We start from the raw sequence: 23,491 nt of genomic DNA, 5'->3' as shown, positions 1-23,491 counted from the left end.
TATATATATATATTGAAATCATTAAAAGCCTTTGTTGAAACGAGAGTAAGAACGTGACGCAAAACTCAAAGAGCGTAGCAGGTTTAAAACGGATCTTTGATGAAATATTTCGAAATTTCTAACAGAATGCATAATAGGAGAATATTCTTTGATTTTTATTAATTGTAAATTTAAAACATAGAACTATCTCCGTGTAAATGACGAATCTTGGAAATGCAAATTTGAAAAATAATTCTGTAACAAGTACTAATTGCAATCTTCACGTATGGTGATGAAAATCTCAATTCTACTATCTTGACTTATTTATAAAGATAAGATAAACGTACAAAGATTTAAAAAAAAAACGCCCAAAGCATATGCACGCAAAATTTGTTGTTTTAAATTTACTATCGATGTAAGCAGGAATGTACACATAAATTCCAGATTTAAACGTTTGAAAATCTATTTACTAGAATCATTTTTATTTTGAACAAACTAAACGATCGAAAAATGTAAAAGTTCGTTTACGATGAAAATATCAAAATAACACACTAATATATCGTTTGTCGATCTTTTGTCACAGCGTTACGCGCATTGACTCGTGGAGAAGTTAACTCAACGGCAACGTTGCGTTTTTAGTAGAAAAATTCTTTCCTCTGAAACAGACGGTAATTAAACGGACGTTAAAACGTGATAGAGTTTCTTAGCGGGTGCTCGTTCAGCTTGTTATTACGTTTGAAATCGGTCGTCCGGCTACCTCTAATTACATGCGTCCGTCTGAGAGAAGCTAAGGAGGTGACGAGTAATTAAAAGTGATGAAGTTGTTGTCTAGAATGTCGGCGACGAGATGGACGTACGGGTTTTTGCAAATTGAGTCGAAGCATCTGTCGCTGTAATGAAAAGAAACGTGTTAAGTTACGAACAGTTTGATATGTACAATGAAGCAATCTTAGGAAGAATCTAAAGGAAACTTGATGACTTTCTTTCCCGTAGCACTTGTTGCTAGTTAGAATATATATATATATTGAAAATTCTTATTACAATTTTCAAATGGAATAACTTTATTGTAACAAAATACTCGTTAATTTAAATAATTTTCTCCTGTTGTTTAAGGACTTTAAATTTAGATGTTTGGTCTTCTTTCTTATTTATTAAATGTAATAAAATAATTTATCATCATGGCCTTCTTGCACAATTGAAGTAACATCACTCGTGAAATTTTACAAATTGCAGATTGTTAGGTTACAATAAATGAAATTACGTGTGTATAAATGCTCTCGCCGTAGCAGTGACAATTTAATAAAACAAATAAAGCTTTACACGTTAATTTTACAAATTACAAACCATCTAATTGCCCTGTTGTTCCATTTACTATAAAACAGCAAAATTGTGTAATAGAAATTTATAACTTGGATACAATTTATCGATCCTTGAATGTTATTAGTCATTGTATAAGAGAGTCCAGCATTGCATTGTAATCCAAACAAACAAGGTTGTTGACTTGTTCAAATTCAATATACAGAAATAAACAATTATCCTTTCCCTATAAATTAACAAGAAAAATACACAATATCTTTGGCATTTATCTTTACAATATATATAAATAATCGCTAAACTTTCGAGTAACTGATTGAAATAACTGGCTATCTCAAATAACTCTATCGTTGGTTGATACAATTATTATCTGCGCAAGCAAAAAACCACAGAGTATCGACGACAAAGAATCCTTCAGAATGAAATTGCTCAATCGAACAACTGGAACCGAGTTCCCAATCGTTTTCCACGGTCCTGGAACAAAAAATCGTTCAATTATCGTAGAATTCGATCCCGCACGCGGTCTCGCTAAACCAATTAAGCAACGCTGGGAAATGAGTCTACCATGTCGATCGCAGAAACAGAAAACGCTAACTAACCGCTGCGCGATTCAAGTTTGGCAAATCGAACGACACGAAAACCTCGGGCTCGCGTCTGGTCGTCCCGCAGAATTCACCTGCGGGCCGTAGCCGTTCGTTGAACCCTACGAAGTTGGTGGAGGAGAGATGATCGAAGGTCCAGAATAAGCGGCTGAAAAAAAGAGGAGAACGAAAAAAGAAAAGGGCTGAGGAAGGAGGAGCGGAAGCCGACGTGGACTGTGTCGTTTTACATATTTTAACGGTGCTTCGTGTACCTTCGTCTCTCGCGAAACCTGTCGGCCCTTTCGCTTATTCTCGATATTTCGTCGTTTCCTGGCCGCGTCTATATTTCAACGGCACCACGGCCTGTCCACCCTCGATGAGGGGAACGGCTGTCTTTAATACGGATGATTAAAGCAACGTAAATCATCGGAGGCGTGTCTACTGCAATTGTTCGATTTCTTTAATTGCTGATTCGTGACACACGGGATTGAATAATTCCAGTGCCTTCGAGCAAATTGAATCCTTTAATTCGCGAGTTGTGCAACTTTCTTCTTCTTCGTATTTAAGATATAACATGGTGTACTTGCATTCTACCTTGTGGAACTTGTTCAGATTTATTGTATTATACTTGTATTCTTATAATTGAAAGATTTGTAATAATGCAAACATAGGCTCAATATTTAAATAATATCTGTTAGAAGAGAAAGAAAAGTATCGATGTCAGATTTAAAAGCGTAAAGGTTTATTACTACGAATATTAGTTGTCTATAAATTTCAAGTACGTTTGAATGAGTGATTTGATTTTCATTGATTTTGAATTGATTCTTCTTGGTTTACACAAGTTCCTTTATTTAGTTTTATTTAGAAGTTAGTGAGTTTCGCAAGACTAGTCTGAAAGGAAATTGAAATTGAAATTAAATTGAAATTTACAGAATTTATTCCCGAGTACTTTATTTTTTCGTCCTTTCGAAAGATCTTCTTTAATACTTCGCTCCCTTCTTTTCGGTCGCAGAAAAAAAGGATATAAAATATATTTGTACGGTTCTACTAATTGAGTACACCATTCATTTTCTCTTTCGCACGTTCCAGATTCAATTTTCTATCATTCCGTTTTTTTGTACGTTTCATAATTATAGGACAAATATTTTTTTCCCGCGCAAATTACACAGAAGTTCCTTATAGGCAATAAATTGGACATACTTTTTTTCTCTCCTTAATTCGTCCGTTGGGCAAAAACAATCGTTTCACTGGTCATCGATCGACGAGTGGGCAAAATGGCCTCGTGTAATGATTTGCTCGTTTTAATTTTGCCCTGGAGCAACGCCAGTTCCTCTTGTAAAATTTTCGATCCCGTTATTAGTAATTCGCTCGTTAATAATCGAGTTCTCTGCGGTCTCGTCCATTGGACAAGGCCACGGAATTTAGCGTGTTCGCCAAACTCATGTTCAAACAAAATTTTCTTAAATCTAAATACGAACCACTATACACATCAGAAACCAGATAGAATCATCGATTCCTAATTAATGGGCAAACTTAGAACACCTTTGATACGAACGACTAACTAAGATAATAATCGTAAAAGCCGCGAATCTTCCGTTGAAAATGATGATAGTCGATATGGATTATCATAATTACTAAGGAGAAATTTTGATCCTTTAGAAAGTTAGTACGATATTAGTGGTGTTAGTTGTAAAGAAGCACAGATCCTCCGTTGGAGATTACGTTAATGTAATTTTAATATCGTTATAATCGCATAAATGAATTGTATAAGTGGTGGTTTCGATAGGTTTGCCGTTAATATTAGTAATTATAAAAATTGTAGATCTCCAGTAGAGATTACGGTAATCGCCGGCAATTAATGCAAGAACAGAAGAAGACTCGCTGTAGGAAACGCTTCCAAAGTGAGCTATGTTTCGCACGCATCACGCGACACGTGGAATCGGATTTCGTACACCCTCAGCAACTCTAGTCTGGTCTATCCGGCCTTGAAATAGACTTCATCTTTACCGTTTTCTTGGCATTCTCTTTGCATGTTGAAATTCTCGTCAATTACGGAGATACTTTGCGAATTTATTTGTCTTCGCTGTCGTAAAGCTCCGCGTTGTTTGGATATGCGATGTTAGCGATTTAATTTATTCATTTTCTTTGCTTTTTCTTCCACGTGGATTTGGATAGTTGATTTCAAAAATATAAATAATTACAACCAATTGAATATCGATCTACATATTCCAGCTATTTTTACACTAGAAGATTTCAAAGTATAAAACGATTAATCGATCCTGAAAATTTAATTTTTTTTTCTTACGTTGTCTTCCATTTTACCGAATCATTTTCCATGAAAATTCTTATAGTATACTCTTTTTCGTTTTCCTCTTTATCATAGTATCTTCCTGTAACTTAATTTTTTTACATTTTATCTTTATCAGAAAATTTGTTGAGAAATACTTGAATATTTATTCAGTTTGTTCGAAAATGTTTAAAATATTCCTGTCTTAATTTGAATAATTCTTTTTGCAACTGCCTCTCCTTTGTATCTTAGTCTTCAAAAATTTATTTGAACATACTACAATTTTAAAATTAGAGCTATATTCTTGTATCAATACATTCGATTAATTAAAACCTTGTGTGGTATAATTACGGAGTTGGTAACTGGTCGTTTATGTGAGCAACGAGCATGTTCGCCGCTGCTTAAGATCACACCAAGCGTAACATAGTCGACACCTCGCGTTTTGCGCGCCATTTTCTTCCTAGCGCCACTCGCAAAATTCCTCGTCTTACAGGCAAATAACTGCTATAGAAGTTCTCCATTTTTTGCGTTTTCGACATACTTAGCCTCCTCCGACAGAAATGGTCCGTTTGAAATCGTCGTTCTTTCTTTAAAAATACGAACATGATTATAGAGAATGGTAGTAAAATCAGTCGAGAATTTGACGATTTCTGGTAAACATTTTTATCGCCATATTTTCCATGTTGAACATTTTCCTATTTGAAAGAAATTTTAGAAATTTCGGCATACACCTGTCGGATGAAATTGTAATCTCCGACTTTTCTTATTCGTTTGAGTATTAATAGCGACGAATTAAAAAACGAGTGACGTTAGCCATAGTGAATTAGTCATAACGAATTAATGAAACTACGCAATAAAAACCGTGATTCGACGTCCTTTTCAGCTTCACCTGTAATTATCATCGACTAGCTAATTCAACAATATCAAAGGAAATCAGAAAACTCGCGGAGACCATAACGATTACCCCAAACTCGTATACAAGGACGTTCTCGCTTTCTCGATTTTTAGTGTCGTAACGACGCACTGCACTGGCACACGCTACCTAACGTAGAAACTCAATGGAAAAAGGATCCAGCGGAGTTGCAACGCGGCGTTACGAACCAGTGAGCTTGCTTAACGTCTCGAACAGAGAGGAACCGACGTTCGTAGGGTAAAAAGAGACAGGTTTCTGCTTATATGGTCACTGATTACGAAGGGGCCAAGGGCCCGAGGGCCTTGGGACCGCTATTCTTAGAAGATGGGTCCTTCCACCTCTCTTTCTCGAACTCGTTGCTTCCTTATCTTCCTTCTTCTTCGTCCTCTTGCCTTATGCTCCTGTCTACTTTTCTCTCTCGAGCTACTCCCTCGGCACACTGCTCGATTCTGACTCTTTCGTCTCGTACGCGGCCCCTACAGCGATTCCTAATTACTTGTGCTCGCATACGTCCGTCTCTGTTTCACCCTTTACCTCTCCCCTTTAGGCTGTAACAGGCCGGCATGCATAATGCATTTAAAGATCGCGTGATAGCAGTCGATTATGCGGTCGCGCGGGTCTCCTTTTCCGCGAAAGGAGTCGCGAATTGGGATCCGTAAACCGTGAGTCGAAGAACACGAGGGCGTGGTCGCGCGAAAGAAAGAAACACAGACGAGCAGATAAGACCGTATGAATGAAAACGATATTTTCTTTCGTTCGAGCAAACGAGACCGGTGATACGCTTTGTGTCGCGAGCTGCCGCCGTTGCAAAACTGTGCGGTTGAATTTTTCTCGAATCGCGCGTATTCGGGTATAGCGTGGATTTTAATTCGAGAAAGAACCGAATCGAAGGAATAAAATAAAATAGAACACGTTTAGATAAAGGCAATGTAAAAACGAGAAATGCCAACTGGGTGAAATTCGAGATTAGAATCAGAAAATCTTTTTACCACGGATATTTAAAAAGCTGAGCGGTGTGCGCCGACGACACGATGGAAGTTTTGTATTTGCGGTTAAAATGCGCGGTTACGTGAGTTCGATGAAATTTCTACACACAAATAGTTAGTTACTTCAATTGGACGAAAGTTTAGTCGGAATTGTTCGGTTAAGTCTGTCGGATGGAAATTCTACTGCTAATGTTATGTCGATTTGACGGGAAGTTCTGCTTGGAAATGTTCGGTTGCGACGTTCGACGAAAGTTCTGCTCACAGATCCTTAGCAGCCGTTTCAATTTGGCAGAAATTCTACTTACATTCCAGTGGTTGCGTCGCTTGTCATCAAGTTTTGCTTACAGATGTTTCGTTACCGTGACATAAAGAATATTTCGCTGATAGTTGTTTAATCATATAGTTCGACAAGATCTTACGTTACTCCGATAAATCAATAATAATAATTTCATTCTCGTAACACGCGTAATATCGTAACTGATCGTTTGGAATCAAATTCTAAACGAGAAATTCGTTTTTTTACGGATATTCGTTGAAACTTCCATAAAACAGAAATACCCGTTTCAAAATATGCAAATCGAGTACATTTGTCAAGAACGTCCGAGATTTTCACGCGTTAATCCGTGACGGCACTTCCTGTTTCGCGATAAACGTTCACGTCCCGTTATTTTGTCAAGCGTTCACAAAAATTCAAAGGAATCTACACGGTCGATAACGCGATGTATATCTAACGCGTAAGCTTCACGGTCGGTTCTATGGTAATTCATGCCGTATCGTTGGAGAGATAGCCAAAGTCGAGGACGAAAACCGATAAATTCTGAGTCGAAATCCTTGAACGGAGCGACTCGTCCTTGCGAGTTTGCGAAATTACGCAGAGTCGTGGGTATGGAAATTAGCTCAATTGCACGACCGGCTCGGGTTTCATAAAAATCCGGCAAGGTTCGCGGTTTGCGTTTCCCTGTTCCTTTTGCACGCCACTTTCCATTCCACGTCTTTTTCTCCGACGCTTTTTGTCACTTTATGGCGGCTGTCGCATACCATTGACGATTTTATTTAATCGAGAGCGAACGACGCTGAAAGATATTCCTCGCCGGCTCTAGAAGAAATAATCAAATAATCTGTGCGTTAGGAAAAACACTCTACGTGAGAATTTATTCGATGAATTTATGTTAAATTATATTTTCTTAATAATTTGGATCGTTCTCGTCGCTAGATTAATTTTAATCTCTCCCAAACAACTAGAAAATATTTGAATCTTAATTAATTTTAGTTTTACACGTTGATTTCACGTACGAGTGATCGAACTTGGAAACGTATTTTCGAATTGTAATGCAAACCACGGATTTATTTGTTTCGTTCTTTCTTCCTCGAGATCTTTTCTTTTTTAATATGAACGTACTTTTCTTAGCATGAATGTGATATCGAACGTTGAATAAGTCATTGAATCTTAATGACTTTTTCACGCCTGTAGAATTAATCAACGTCTATTTTTTCTCGTTCGAATATGCGAAGTAATTCTGCATCCGTATAATTCTCGCATTAATTTTGCCAAACATTAATCACCCTATGCCATCTGTCGTAATCCTTCTTTGACATAAAATCGTATTAACGACAACTTTTAATATCAATAAAAAGAAACCAATTCATCAAGTCAGAAACAAAATAAGATTTTCAACGTGCACGATAGAATTACAGATTTCTAAACGATTCTTTTTATTAAGCGTTTAAAACCTCATACAGAGATTATTTCAACTGTACAAGGATTTTGCAGAAAAATTTGATCCCTGTCAATATTTTTGTTCGTCGCTGTACCGATTTGGATACCGAGCAATCGATTACTACACCGTATCGTAATCGTTATACTTCTCTCTGTTCTCTCGCACAATTTACCACAAACGTAAAATATTCTCCTGCTAATTATAATCGCTATTAAGTAGCTCGTAATCAGCGTTCGTAGCTCGTAGTTGCAGTTCACGATAATCGAACAGCAACCAGATTGTAACAAGCTTGCGTCCGGTATAATGGAACGGTCAACGCGTCGCAGATGAAATTATTCGCCCATTGACACCGATACAAGCAATTATCAACATTCGTGCTGTTCGATAGAGCGTGCATCCGAGCATGCACTGCTCGAAACCGTAGAATCAGTGTATCACGAAGCGAGAATGGAGATTGGACGCGTAAAATTGACACGGACAGTTTCCGGTTTTCCTTTCTTTATTCCACGACGTCGTGTATTTCTTCGATTTTTCCCAGAGATAATGTATTTTCCGATTTTTCGCCGTACGAACACCGAGTAACACGGTCTCTGTATCCCTCTCCGCCTCTTCCTCTCTCCTTCTCTCTTCACCCTCTCTTTTATGCACGTTTATTCTTACTTCTTTTAACCTGTTTTCCCTCTTTCTCGCACTTCCTCTGGATTTCCAGCAGGCTGGAAAATCTCTCGGCGACCGCCGAGTCCCGTGAAATTCAATTTAGTGCGCCGCTGGTGAAATGGAATTCAATTAGTATTAGTAATACGGTCGAGCCACGATTGAAAAAGGATGATAGAAGCTCGACGAAAGAGCGTGAAACGGCGAGTGGGGGTATAGCTGGATAATAGAGGCGGAACAGTGAATTCGTCGTGTAAAATTAATCGCGGACTTAATTACCGGTTTTCCTCTAATTAAACCCGATAAATGATTTCAACCGAGGAGAGGAATGGTCCCCATTGAATTATTGTGCGACGATGTGAAATCGTCCGTTGAGATCTTCTTGGGAAAGTTTAAGCCGGCTCCGCGTAAATTATTTATCCGTGTTTTTCCTTTTGTCAGTTTCTCCGCGGGATACATTTTTCTTCTATTTCGTTCGTAGGTAGTTTTCTTTCGCTTAGATCGGATTAGAGATCGAGTAAAGCAGGGAAAAGGATTTGGGAGAATGATAATACGAAGGGAAGAAAAGCGCGTTCAGAAACCTAGCGAATGATTTAATCGGACGCGAAGAGAAGTTGATAATTAACGGGTCCCTACGGCGCGTCGACAATGCTTAACGTTGGAAACAAAAGCGCCGCCGGTGTACCTAGCTGTTCCTGATCTTCCTACGCTAAACGAACTTCCGGGTGGCTTGTTCGCTTTTGCGCGCGCCTTCAGCGCAAACCGTCGACCACTTTCGAGGCACCGTTAGAGCGTAAGCAGCTGCAGTCAATTTCCTTATCGACCCCGTAGAAGAACAATCACATCGTTTTTATAAAAAAAAAAGAAAAAATGGGAGAGAAATTTTCATCCTTTATAGAAGTATCGAAAAATAAGTCGAGAAACAGAAAGCTAGCTGTATGGATGTAAATATTAGGTCGTTCGAAAAGTTTCTTCCGTTTTATAAGGAAATAATGGATGCACAACATTTTCCGTTTTATATTATTTTATCGAATTACGTATGATCCATTTTGTCCTATCAAGATGAAGATTACAACGTTCGACAGATTAGATTTCATGTTCGCATAAAGATGCGTCGTTGCAAAAGACGTGTCTGTAAAAGAAAGAGACTTTTCGGACAACCTAACGGTACATATTTTCAGGTTAAGTTCGTGATATTTTCTAGTGGAGAAGTACTTGCTTGAAATGGGGAAAGAACGTGATTCATAGAAAATTAATGTAAATTAAGTATAATATACGACGATCTATTTCTCAAGATATATTATTGTGAATTTGAATGATCTGGTAACGTCTGGTTAATGTATAGTTGCTGAAGTATATAATACGGTGTTTCGTTAACGTCTCTATTGTTCTCGCTAATAAATGTTCAAAGGAAGGAAGAAGGTGATTCACATATAAATTTGTAAAACGTAACATAAAATACTCGCTCCTTTATATCTCAACTTACTTTTCTTCGACCTCAAACAATCTACAGAACAATTATTCTCTCATTAACGCTTCTTATATCGATGTTATCTCCTTCTTACGAATTTTGCATTTTTCAACGTGCAGCCGTTCTGATAGTACTCGATCGCAACCATGTTAACAAGTGCCTAGTTGTTTAAAACGTAACTACCAGTCTCCCACAACATCATCACTACGAGAAGCAAAGTACAATAAGAAAAGAGCGGAATAACCATTTGCGCTAAAAAAGAAGGCCGACTGACCGACTCCCACCCAATACCCATCCTCCAGAGCCGCAACAATGCTGTCCGACCGTACGGTATTATTATAATAAATGGTTGCGTGTTACTTGTCTGTTGCAGAAAAATTGCTGAACAGCGAGGGCCGCGAGCTACGACGAGCTCTCTTCTCCCTCAAGCAGATCTTTCAGGTGAGTTTACAATTCGCGATACCTGCGGGAACGCGGTAGAAAGACGGGGTAAGAATACGAGAACAGAAAAGAGAGGGCGATAGGAAGGGAATTGCCAACAGATGGGAGACGAGCAGAGATAGAAGAACGAGCGAAACAAGGAGGAAGAGAGATACGAGAAGGAAGAAGATGTAACTAGAGGGAGAAAGAGAGAAACAGGGGCTATTTTTGCACGATCTACTCGCTCCATGAGTAAATATTTGCATGGCGGTTTGAGCGAGTGCATTCTCTCCTTCCTTCTCTGTTTCTTTCTCTCGTTGGTTCTTCTACTTTCTCGTTTCCTTTCTATTCTTTCTATCTTGATAACCGTGGCTCCTTGTCTCGCAAATTCGTCGTACCTCGCTGTAGGACATATGCACGGCGAATTTCAATAGACTTTTCCACTGTGACTGTAATCTAATTTTGGCATCTGATGTTTACTCAGGTAACTATGTATAGTTAACAGATATTGGCGGAAACAACAGCTACTAAGGTAGAAGGCGATAAAATAATTTTGCAACACCACGATTTTGTTTTAGCCAAGATACCAGATTTTCATATAAATTTATTTTTTTCCTTCGAAATTTATTAGATGTAATAGTAAATACGTTTCCTTATTATGTACTGTTAGTTACTGAGACACGAGACACAATGCGAAATATGGTAGTGCGTAGAAAATATTATTCGTAAATATTAGGAGAAACATAAGGTTTTTGGTTGTAGGGATAGAAATGTTTGCAACTGATGGAGAATTGGTGAGTCGATATGTTGTTCTGTGTCGATTCAGTGAAAATTTGGTCGGATACGTTTTAACCGGTGCATTCATCAGGAAAGATGCGATTGGTGGCATTTAATTAGAGGTAACTTCGTGCCGATGATTTATCGAGTTTTAATTTATCATGTATGAAACGGTTCGTAACTGCTACTATGTAAGTTAAATCACCATGAATATGTATGGAAGAACGAAGTGAAAAAATATAACGAATTTTTTTCTGTTGAACGTTTTTCGCATTTATTATTTATTTTCTAACTAGAGGAATGGAAGGTGAAGAGAAATTATTTTCGCTCGTTAAATATTATACTGTTCTTTATTCAATTATTAATACAATATATAGCATTAATATTACAATATTTTAATTATTTTACTTTATTACGCGCATCTTGCAAATATTTGTACCTTCGAATTTTTCATAAATGCATAAACATGTATTAAAATATTTATCGTACCTATTCGAAATCTCCATAATTTGAAAATCTCCAAGACATAAAGAATTCTTCTATACAGAAAATTCTATATTTCTTTCTGTACGATAAATTGTCCAAGTTAATAAAAAAGGAAAATGTTATAATCTCTAAACAAAAAAATTATTGTTTCTAGGAAAACTATAAATCTAATTACGGACCACTGATCGTAAATTTGAAATATAAGAGAAAAATTTGGTTCATTAGCGACGTCAACGTTAAATCGATTGTAATAGGAGAATAGCTTGACTATCGTGCTTTATGAAACAAATCGTATCTGCGAATCCGTTCGTTTTTTGAACGTGGACCGTTTCAACTTTCGCGACGATCCTTTTTCTTCCGCTTCCGGAACAGCAAGGGCAAACTGGACGTTGGTAGAGCGTGTTTATTCGAGTCGGACTTTTCTTAACTTTGTTCGCTGTAATTAAATCTCGCAATTAGCCGAGCGGGAAAGGAATTTTTCTCCGTGACTGCAAGTCAGAAGACCGTTCGTTAAAAGAAATCGCATTATACCGGAAAGTATCATTCCTTCCTCGTAAATGATGGATGAGTTTATCATTAAATTATATTAGAGAATGGTGAAGAATGGAGCGGATATCAAGCACGTGGATAATAGACAAGGTAGATCCTATTAGGAGCTATCCTGATTGTCTTATCGATTACGTGTCTTCGTTTCATTTAGATTCTATTTTCTTTTCACTTGCGTCGCAATTGCAAACATGTACTCTGTAATGTACGTATATTAATGACATTAATTAGTACCAATAACAATATATTTATTGATAGGAATTTTGGTGAAATATTATGACAACGGCAATCGGTATTATTACGTACCTATTAGATCCCAAATTTATTGGTAAAATTGTTGAGAAGGATATTATATTAGCGTTGATTGACAAATGTGTTAATAATAGAGAGAAAATTGTGTTATTAGGTGACTGACAACAGCACAATGACCTGTAAGTGAATAACGACAGATTGTTCGATTGCAAATGTATTTTATATTTATCGTGAAACGACTGTCAGAGTGGTGGCTAGAACTAAAGCGAGAATCAATAAAAATTGATTCATCGTTTTTTTTTTTTTCTATGTGGCTTTCAAATTAAAGCGGCTGAAAAAGGTATTTGCACGCCGTTGTATTTATTATAGCATTTACAAATCACAATTCATTGAGAAATAAAGGTACGTACAATTGCCTTTCGCGGACATCGTATACGAAATAGTCCTTCACCAAAATGTTCTGTTTCCTCCAACATCTGTAAATGGCAGGAATTTCAAAGCGAATGGTCTCACCGTAAGACCAAACTTAAAACAAATCTCACCCCCAAATCAGATTTCGCGAAACGCGTTCTTCAAAGGGCAACGTTTAATTATACAATAAGATTATCATATCGTAAAGATAAATTGCTGCAGCCGAAGGCTGACGCACTGGAACGAGAAGGTGCCTAAAAACAATCCTCCGACTCTTCCTCAAAGCTATACCTTATCGTTTCAATTATCGAGGCGGCTAGCTACGAAATTAATTACAATGATCCTTCCTTTACCCAGATAGTCCCTGGTATCCTGCCGTCGAACGAGATCTCCACCTCGACCGACGAACTTTATCCGCTGAAATCGCCACGGCAACGTTCAATTTCGTTTCTTAATCTTGGCTAATCGGCTCAGCGTGTTGCGTTCGATGGACGACGCGAAATTCCACCATCCGGGAATCCGAAGGTCTGAAACGTGGCCACGAGCACGATCGGGCTTCGACAAGATCGCGAAACGATCCACCGGCAAGCGAAAACGCTCGCACCGATCAGTTTAATCAAACTTTGTAGATTTTCCATTATGTCCGCGACTTGCTCCCTCCAACACCGTAACTAACTCCATTTACCTCGTCTGACCTGCGACTGGTTTAGATGGAAATGCGGATAAATCGCCCAAGCTCCTTCGTAATCGGCTATTGGAAGTTCCAGTCGTTTTATTTCTTATCGTTTTGGTGGATCTCTTGTTCACTTGCATCACCGGATCGCTTAATTGTCAATACGATCGGTTGTGGTTCGGATGATAAAGTGATACGATAGTGGATACGTGAAATGTAACAAAACAAAATTTAGGTAGTTAGAAGATTGAAATGACTTATTGTAGAGTGCACATATATACAGGGTGGTTGGTAACTGGTGGTACAAGCGGAAAGGGGGTGATTCTACGCGAAAAAAGAAGTCGAAAATATAGAATAAAATTTTTTTTTTTAATTTTCCATCAAGATCTACAGTGAGATCCGTTATAACGAGACGTGATAAAGTGCACGCGTACCGAGCGAAAATTCAAAGTCGATTTTCTCGAAAACAAAGCCTCAAACGAAAAATTTTTATTCTATATTTTCGACTTCTTTTTTCGCGTAGAATCACCCCCTTTCCGCTTGTACCACCAGTTACCAGCCACCCTGTATATATAGTATCGTTCACGTTCATTCGTACGATAGGTACAATCATTGTGCTTTGGCTCGTTTCTACTGTAAAAATTAAATAAGAGTTCCTTATCGTTGTTAACCCATATGATTCTTCATTGGAACAATGAACAATGTTTCGTGAGGTAAAAATTGTAGCTGGTTGAAATTTAAATTATTCGAGCAACGTTATTCGTCTTTAAAAATCGGTCGAATAATTATAAATGATGGTGTATACATGTACGTATTCGGTAATTGAACGTGGAATGTTTGAAATTGTGAAACAGCATTTTTGGAGATTAAAGTTAAAGAGAGTGGAAATATCAGTGTGCATCTTTCCGAAAACAAATTACTCGTACTTATGGTTACTTATCACAAGAAAATGGCATAAATAATCATTAATTTAATATTAGAATCGCAAAATCGATGGAAATGACTGGCATTGAATTTTTCATTTTTACAACGAGTAAAAACAAGCAAGTGTTTTTGACAATGTTAATGCTTACTTTTATTAAGATCGAAGCATAATTACATGTATTTGTATATTTTCACCATATTGTTTGAATTCTGTTTAACTACGCATAATATATTTAGGGATACATGTTAATGACCGATAATTCCAATGTTAATGACAAATTTCGTAATATTTGAAGAACTTTACTCTTCTAGCTAATGGAATTGTTTTGAATAAACTCGTTTCTCATTTCAGTTTTTTCTTTCAACGAAGATGTTATTGAACAGGATTCATTTTACACTTTTCGCGAATAAAGTCATTGAAACTTGTATCGAAAATGTTGGTCGTTAAATACGATGCTATCTGAAGGATTATCCTTATCCGCGATGTATCATAAATCAAGCCGTGAAACGTTCGAACATTTCCCAAAAGATGGACCATAAATCCAGAGACGCCGAGCCATCGATTAGGTGCTTCGTTTCAGGTTGAATAAATTAGAGATAAGCGATGATCAGAGGTATAACGGACATCTATTCGGCTGGTCGAATGCTATTTACCATAAACTTTGGTTTTGCAGGAGGACAAGGACCTGGTGCACGAGTTTGTACAAAATGATGGGCTTGCTTGCCTCATCAAGGTTGGCAGCGAGGCCGACCAGAATTATCAAAATTATATACTACGAGGTGAGTATACTGACAATTTGTCGATAGACCTGCAACGTGTTTTTGTGCACAGCGTGGCTTAGGCTTCTAATAGCGTATGAAGGTTCCTCCGTGTATCATCCAGGCTATACTTTTCGCGGGAATTCGAGTCGACTACAACCATAAATATTTACGATGCAAAAAATCAGATTTTTTACGAATTCTTCTAAGCCCCTTTGATCAGACTGAAGCTTTCTTTTTCTTCTCTTTTTTTTCTCTTTTTGTTAAATTGGGTGTACCGAGAAAGTTTTGTATTCTATTTTTCCGTAATGATTTGCCCCATGAAACAAAGACACGAGTTATTTTAACATTTGAATTATTTGAGATATTTGAAATTGTTAGACATTGTTCACATAGAAGATTAATCAATATGCACGTATTTGTATCATCAATGATTTCTTTGTAAGAGGAGCTAGTGAACTAAGAGACGAACATTTTGACGATCTAACAATTCATTATAGCAAGCTGAATCTCAGACGCGACCAAGTCTCGACATTTCTCGCTAAACACGAGAACATGGTACGTCTGCGACGCATCCGTAAACAGTGATAAGATAATACCTGGGTAATGCAACTAACACTTAACGAGCTAACATCAACGGATTCGCGAAACCGAGCCCCAAGCGTGCGACAACATCGTCTTCTCTCGTTTTCCTCTTCTCGCCTTAGAACATTCTGTCGAAAGACGCGCATTTTCGCGTAATACGTGTCGTGGTTTGAGGAGGAAGCTGTAGTATTAGCTCGAATTTAGACTCAGAGACAGTTTCCTTGATGTTAAAATTCAATTCATTTTTGCATTTGCATTTGGTAATTACACTTTAACGCATATGTGTACGCGTGAACGATAAAGTTAGTCGTTGGGGAAATTAATTACTAACAAAAGCAAAGGAAAGCAGACCAATTTAGTTTTCTAAGAAAATGTGTATTTAATTCTAGAATCAAGTAGAGGTTCAGTTTTCCATTAACGATTAGGGTACATAGTATTAAAAGAGACAAGAGGAGACATTTTCAAATTAGCATATGTCCTATAACAAGGATCAATTATAGTCCTTATATTATCCAAAATGTTTCTGATCACTTGTTTCTACCATTGTTAATACTCGTTGAATCCACATACTTCAACGTGAATTTGTACCAACGAAAAATATTATTAGGTTGTCCGAAAAGTGTCTTTCTTTTACAGACACGTCTTTATACAAACATGAAACCTAATCTGTCGAACGTTGTAATCTTTATCTTGATAATACAAAATGGATCATACGTAATTTGATAAAATAATATAAAACGAAAAATGTTGTGTATCCATTATTTCCCTATAAAACGAAAGAAACTTTTTTGATGACCTAATAGAAGAGAGAATCTATTTACATCTATTATTTACGCCTATTACATGAACTTCGCTATATAGTTTCCACCAAGTACGTCGTAACTGAGTGATAAAAACCCCATAATACTCCATAATAAGTGATAAATATAGTCAGATAGCTGCGACAATGGACGTCCACACGCGAAATTGCGCTGTTAACGTAGACTGTTTACAAAAGCATCTGCGCACGGATTCGTCTGCAAAACCGCGACGCGTAGCAGATTATGAATGCACCCTTTGATCGTGTTTCGAGAGGTTCGCCGCGGCGCAGGCCGGCTCGAGTGCTTCGTAAACCTTCGCTTCGGGCGAACAACACCGCGAGAAGACCAATTCCGCGTCAGCTGGCTGCTCGGAACGGAACGCAGTCCACTTGTGCCCTTCTCGCTCTTTTCCCGGCTCCGATAACGAACCAAAGTCGCCTCTCGTCTTCGATTACCGCGGGACTTGTCGAGTGCATTGTATACCGAACGAGTCCTCCGGGAGTCCTCGAGAGACCTTCCACAAGAAACTGAAACTCGTGCTATCCGGAGATACTGCTCGCACGGGAGGGATGATTCTTCTTCGTCTCCGTAAGCTGTTTCTTTTTGAAGGGGAAAACTGTAGTCTGATTCGATTCCGGGAAATCAGTAGAAACTGTATTGCAAGTGATTTTCTAACGTTTAGCTCGATGATCGAAATAAAAGTACGCTTGTTAAGCGTAACGATATTACGTCGATTCCTACTAATGGACGTATTACTTTTATGAAAATGAAATCTCTCAGAAGAACCTTGTTTATTACTATCGTTATGTGCCGAATAAGAGAATACATCGTAGCAAGTTTGTACGAGAGTCAGTGAATTGTTTCCAAAAACTGAAAATCTAGTGTGCTGTGTCTAGTTTGCTATGCTGTGTACTTGGTGCATAGATATACAGGTACAAAGTACAATAGCATCGTAGAGAAAGGAAAGAGCTATGAACGGACACTTTTACCGTATTAGAAAACTGAAACACCGTTCTAAAAGTCGAAGTTCTATGTTCTTTTACCTCTCACAAACATCGACGCAATTATTCCTGGCCCTCCGTGCAATTCTCCTTTAATTTACGTTGTTCCTTATACCACTTCGCAATTATTCCATATTTATCAACAGACGTCTGTCCTTTTATTTTATTCTTTTCTACCGATTAACCGTGGTAGCGTCCTTATAGACGACTTCCTTCCTTCGAAGCGAGTTAAATTAGGTTCGCAGCGATCCTTTTACGACTGTTTTCAAGAAGAAGGAACACGGTGGAAGAGAGAAAGGGGGACAAAGTGGCTCGGTAGTTGTTCGGTCGGGTCAATTAAGATTAAACGAGTATCGAGCAACAGAGGGCGCCCGGATAAGTAGCAGGAGTGGCAGATAAAGTAATTCATAAAACAATTTGGCAGTTAGGTTTATCACGCGCGTAAATCAGGCCTTGGTTTCACCCGTGTCTCTGACGCTTGGAGGAAGCCACTTGGGAGGGCAATGTTACCTGTCTAATTTAAAGGGTGGGGGCCTCATTGCGTGTTCCTTATCTCTTGGTAAACAGGAAATTTATTACGAGCAGGCTTGAACGAACATCCAATCTTCTAATCCACGATGCTCGTGGAACGCGAGCACTATGTCGGCATCTCGGCGTGTCAGTCTTGGTTGATTACAGCGACGCTTCGCCACGCTATTGGCTCGTTAAAGTGCCGACTCTCTGACAGTTTCGGTTTGCTCGGAAACGTTCCAATGGTAACTTTGATAAGATGCTCGCTCAACTCAGGTATAACAGATAGCAAGCTCTACTCATATGTGGAATGGATATCTGTGTTAGTCAGTTTTGAAGTCTTCCATTCAGGTCACTGATGACCCTTAACTTATTCATCGCAAAGATCAGCTAAATCTTCATTCAGTTGGATTATTTCTGAGACATAAATATTTCTTTCTTTACGGGTCTTCTGTCTTTTAACTTGGGATTTAGGTTATAGTAAATCATCGTGACTTTTGTCAAATACAAGTATATTTAGTATTCTTGTGAGAGATAGTAATTGCGTAAGTGAGTAATGATAAACTGCTTTGAAAATTATTTGCAGCGTATTAAGGACAATTAACTGAGATAATAAGTACGCAATTAAGGACGCAAATGATTACTACATCTAAATAAAGTACCTGTCGCTATAGAAAATTACCGTTAATTATTAAATAGTTGTTCTCAACGTAGAAACTGATGTCTAAAAGAATTAATACTTGTGCGTTGTAAAGAGTAATAATAAATATGGTAACTTCGGAAACGTTTGTGAAATTTCATAATTTATCGTATTAGGATTATTAAAGAATATCTTTATGACCAACTTAATACTCAACAAAGCGCGAAAAGCAATTATTATATCGTTTATCATAAATTACAAATTATAGTTCAGTAATTTATATCATTTCATATATCATATCTTTATATCTTTATATTATATCATATCTTTCTCAGATTTTAGCTTAAAAATATCAAATATTTTAGAAGATTCCATCGCATGAAAGTCAAATCTAATAAATAAGCAAGAAACCAGAATTAATAAACCAACGTTAGTTAATTTCGATATTAAAACACTTCGATCAATACAAACGTAAAATTATACATACCTTCAAAGGATATTCACATGTTCAAAGAATTTTACATTCGAAGGGTGACATGCCCTTAGCCAACACATATTTCTGTCATCTAAATGCGGCAACAGAGATTGTTAATAATTACAATTTTTATTTCAAACAGCAGAAATTCGTTTCACGCATATAAATTCAGAATAATAGAACAAGTAGATCGTTTATAACGTAGTCAGCCAAAGCGTATCAAATCTTTTGGAATAAAATCTTTTTTGCGAGCCTTCGTCTGAGCAGTAATTCCCTACTGAAATTCACTGAATTCCGTCAAGAGGAGCTTGAAAATGTAGAATTTTGCGACGATCGTTGCTTTAAATCACAGCCGCGCGTTCTCACAGCGACAGCAGCATATAAATCAAAAGACATGTTCGCGATAAAACGAAAATAGGAATTCATCGAACCGATCGACGCGATGAACGTAAAATCCCGTGACTCCATGGCACATTTGCATATCTGCATTCGCATGGCGTTCCCGATATCGATCACTTTGATATTTGGAAGCAGATGAAGTATCCAAACTTGAAGGAACCAAGATTCTAGAACTGTGATTTTGGCTCAAATTGTTATTGTCTATTGTGTATTAAATATCTGTTTTGCAATCATTCTCAATGAATAGCTGTAAAAAATCGAAGAAAATTTAATCTCTAATAACGAACAAAATTCTTTAGTAGAAAACGAAAAGATTACTGGAAGTAATTTTTTTTTTAGCATAACACGAAAGAAAAATTAATGGCCAAAAGTAGTATCCGTTATCTTCTTATAGAATGTCACCTTTTACAAAATATTTTATTATAAATTATATCCGAAAAGTATGCCCCAATTTGTTTTAGTCTTACAGAGACCAATGTTTCATCGCGTGTCTATAACAAAATCAATTTCGTCGTATCATAGTAATGATATAGTACACGCTCTAATTATATAATTGTTACTCGCAACTCTATAATTAAATTATATTCTGTCAAAAATAAGCAAGCGTTTCTCAGTGTTTCATATACCTTTTAAAGCATTCTATCTACTGCAATTTAGTTTTCGTCTGTAGCAGTATTTAATTGCTCGTATTTAAATGAAAAGATAATCCGCACGAAGAACACCATGTAAAGTAAATTACTCGGAGATAAGCGAAATTTCAGAAGTACTTGTTTTCACGTTCGCTCGAAACGTTCATTATAAATAATTATTACGGTAAACGGAGTTAAATGATAAAATGTTAAACGCATTTTATTCCGTATTATTTCGTACACAAATTCACTGGAACCATTATAATTTGTAACCACATAATACAATCTCCCTCGCGTTTCGTTCTCTCAACTGCTCGTTACACGTTCATCTAACCTTATCGCAATCTAATAAATTCTACCGCTAAGTGCAATTTCAGTCAAAGTAACTTAATATACGCTACATCCTCCGTACCATACATCGCTGGTACCCGGCCACTTGTTATCCTTCGTTACTTTATATAAATCGCGATAAAGAGATTCCTTTAAATGTCAGCGAAACAAGATTTCTCTTGCATAGACTTTAAAGTTCTGAACACCACGTGATGAATATTTTTATTGTAGTTATATAAAGAATACAAAACGTTCGTTAAAATGAAAATCTCTGTAGCTGTTATTTGAACGACAGAAGAAAGCCGAGTATGAAATGAAACTGTATATGAAAATATTTGTGATACTGTATTTAAAACTGTAAGGCTGTCGCAGAGCGTGGATGAATCGGTAGACAGCGGTTTTCGAAGTGACGCGGTTCCTACGTTTTTCCGCATCTTCAAGCCTGCGATGTACTGGTGCAGGTTAGCGAGGAAGGAACTTACGTACACTTACATACCAAAGATATTGCGTGTATATGTGCACGCTATCGATGGAATTGCAACACCGCATAATGCGTAACATTCACCTACTTTTCTGCCAGGGAACAGATTTTTATCGATCCCCTTGTTTGATTCGAGAGATGCGTCCGCGACAGGAGAAACCAAGTTTCCGGGACGCGCGCACCTGGATTATGATTCTAAATCACCTGGGAAAACGTTTTCTGTGCCGTTGGACGCAATGTCGTCGCAGTTCCCACCTATATTTTTTCCTTTCTTCTGCTACTCCGCCAGCTTTTTGCTTTCATTTTTTCGTTCTTCCTCGTTTTTTCTTCTCTCTCTCTCTCTCTCTCTTGCCTGTTTTTCGTTTTGTTTTGCTTCCGTTGCCGACGAGAGGAAAAACGGGTAACACGAGGGTGCTTCGCCCAACGACTGGACGCTGTCGCTAGATTTTTCGCGCGGAAAATTATGGCTGCTCTTTGGATATATGCTGATGAAATTGTATAACATACGCGACTAACTAGTACTCTTGTACGTTTTAAATGATTGTTTCCTCGAGGAGCACATCGACGTCGTTTGTAGAGCACCTATTTTTATGTAGGAGAATTGAAGGAGATAATCGAATATTGCTTTTTACGATGTCAAACTTGGGATTAAAATAAAGAGAAAAATTCATAAGTATATACATATATGGTATAATATAATTAAATTCATATAGTCAACATAATAAATGTATTGAAACATTTTTAAAAAATTGTTCTATTTAGGAATATGCTTACGTCAATGTATATTATAATGTATAATGACGTCTATATCGTTATAATGCATAATAATTTATTATCTCAAATAATGAACGATATATTCCTAGAAATGTCGCCTACAATCAAAATAATAATTTTATGACCAGTTAACCAGAATCATGAGAAACTGATTCTACACCCTTATGGCATTACCTGTTGAACTACAATCACACTACAGTGTGTAAAAAGTCGTGTGATTCCGTGAATCATCGATCGTTGATTATAATATCCCCATAGAGCTATACCGATAGTCGATGATTACGCGCGCGATCTACGCTCCCGTACACGCTTCTAATTAGATTTCGCGGCGTAACTTATGGCCGGTGTAATGATAACGGGCCGGATAATGCCCGCAACCGTGGCGCGCTTAAATCGCTTTACAATTATTGTCATTACCGGCGCGATTGTGCCGATGAAGCGGCGCGACGTTACGATTGCGACGTCGATGCTTGAAACGTGACGTTAACCCGTGCCAGTGCTTCTCAAATTCTTCGGCACATTTAACTTTTTGCCATCGCGTTTGCAAGCTCTTGGGATCAAGTTAACGAGATGGGAAACAAAGAATTATACAAAAATAACGGATTTTTTATACTACAGGCTTTAGAATTATTACACTTTTTAAGAATTAACATTTTTTTCAAAATCGATTTACGACTTCTTAAACACCGATTAGTTGTAGAATTATCAAACTCGTCAAAACGACGGATTTCAGACTATCGTTTTCACGATTATCAGGAATATGCAGATTTTCTTCGTAAAATTAATGCTGACTTTTTTTGAGAATAAACAATGGGACAGAAATACAGCTGTACGTATCTGTATTTTGTAATTCGTAACGTTGTAATTTTTTATCGTTTATATATAATATATTTCGATGCACATAAAGGGGGTAGTTTTTTTCTTTCTTTAGTGAAACATTTCTAAACAATTGCGATAACAGAAGCATCCCCCACGACCACAAAAGCCTGGTTTTCCCAAATTTCTGTGTGAGAGACACTGTTCCAAATGGTCAATATAGTTACATGTTAACGTTAGCTTAATATTCGACACGACATGCATATAAACGCTCATTATAGATCGGCCCTTTATCTTTTTATCCATTAACGCGGCTTCTGGCCGGCTTGCATTAGCTTGGCCTATTTTTCCATCGCACGCAAAACGATTTTCAGACGGATTGGATTAAAAGCGGCGACATAACTCCCACTAACAGGAAGACAGTCGAGAAATAACGCGGCACCATGCAAATTGCTAAATTTACGCGGTCGTGTTGTTACGTTAAATCACCACGGTCTACCAGGCCTCGGACTAGCGAGGGTGTTAAACGCGTAATGTCGTGTAACGTTTATTATTAGCATAATTACCGCATTAGCATACTCTTTTTTATTGGCTGGCCCAACAATAAATCTCCGGCTAAAACCAGCACCACGACAGATAACCACGATCATCGGGTTATCGCGTACGAACGATATATTCTAAATGACGTTCCTCTTTTCTTATTCTTCCTTTTTTCTCTTTGTCGGTCGGGTGTCGCGTGAAACGCGAGACTGGAAGCGGTCGCGGAATTAAATTTTGCTAACGTGCCGTGTTTCTTATCGGCGGAATTTATGAGTGGCCACCCTGGACCGTGATAAATTTTCTTTCGAGATTATGCGCGTTTTCTTGCTCCTTGCGCCGGCACAGCTTGCGGAACAATTT

General features: G+C 37.6%; 1 protein-coding gene across 4 annotated transcripts in view; it reads left to right on the top strand.

Annotated features, from left to right (window-relative positions):
• The window catches only part of LOC117233347 (FH1/FH2 domain-containing protein 3), a 242,306-nt gene that overhangs the window by 161,888 nt on the left and 56,927 nt on the right, over positions 1-23,491 (top strand). For all 4 annotated transcript variants that reach the window (XM_033493550.1, XM_033493552.1, XM_033493553.1 and 1 more), the window contains 2 exons: positions 10,277-10,344; positions 15,067-15,172. In XM_033493550.1, the coding sequence (XP_033349441.1) occupies positions 10,277-10,344; positions 15,067-15,172 (174 nt within the window). The remainder of the gene's footprint in view (positions 1-10,276; positions 10,345-15,066; positions 15,173-23,491) is intronic.

Source organism: Bombus vosnesenskii, unplaced genomic scaffold (genome assembly GCF_011952255.1).
Source record: "Bombus vosnesenskii isolate JDL3184/JDL3185 unplaced genomic scaffold, Bvos_JDL3184-5_v1.1 scf7180000013295, whole genome shotgun sequence".
In the NCBI taxonomy this organism is placed as follows: Eukaryota; Metazoa; Arthropoda; class Insecta; order Hymenoptera; family Apidae; genus Bombus; species Bombus vosnesenskii.
The sequence above is the reverse complement of the archived record's forward strand: the minus strand, read 5'-3'. Positions and strand labels throughout refer to the sequence as shown.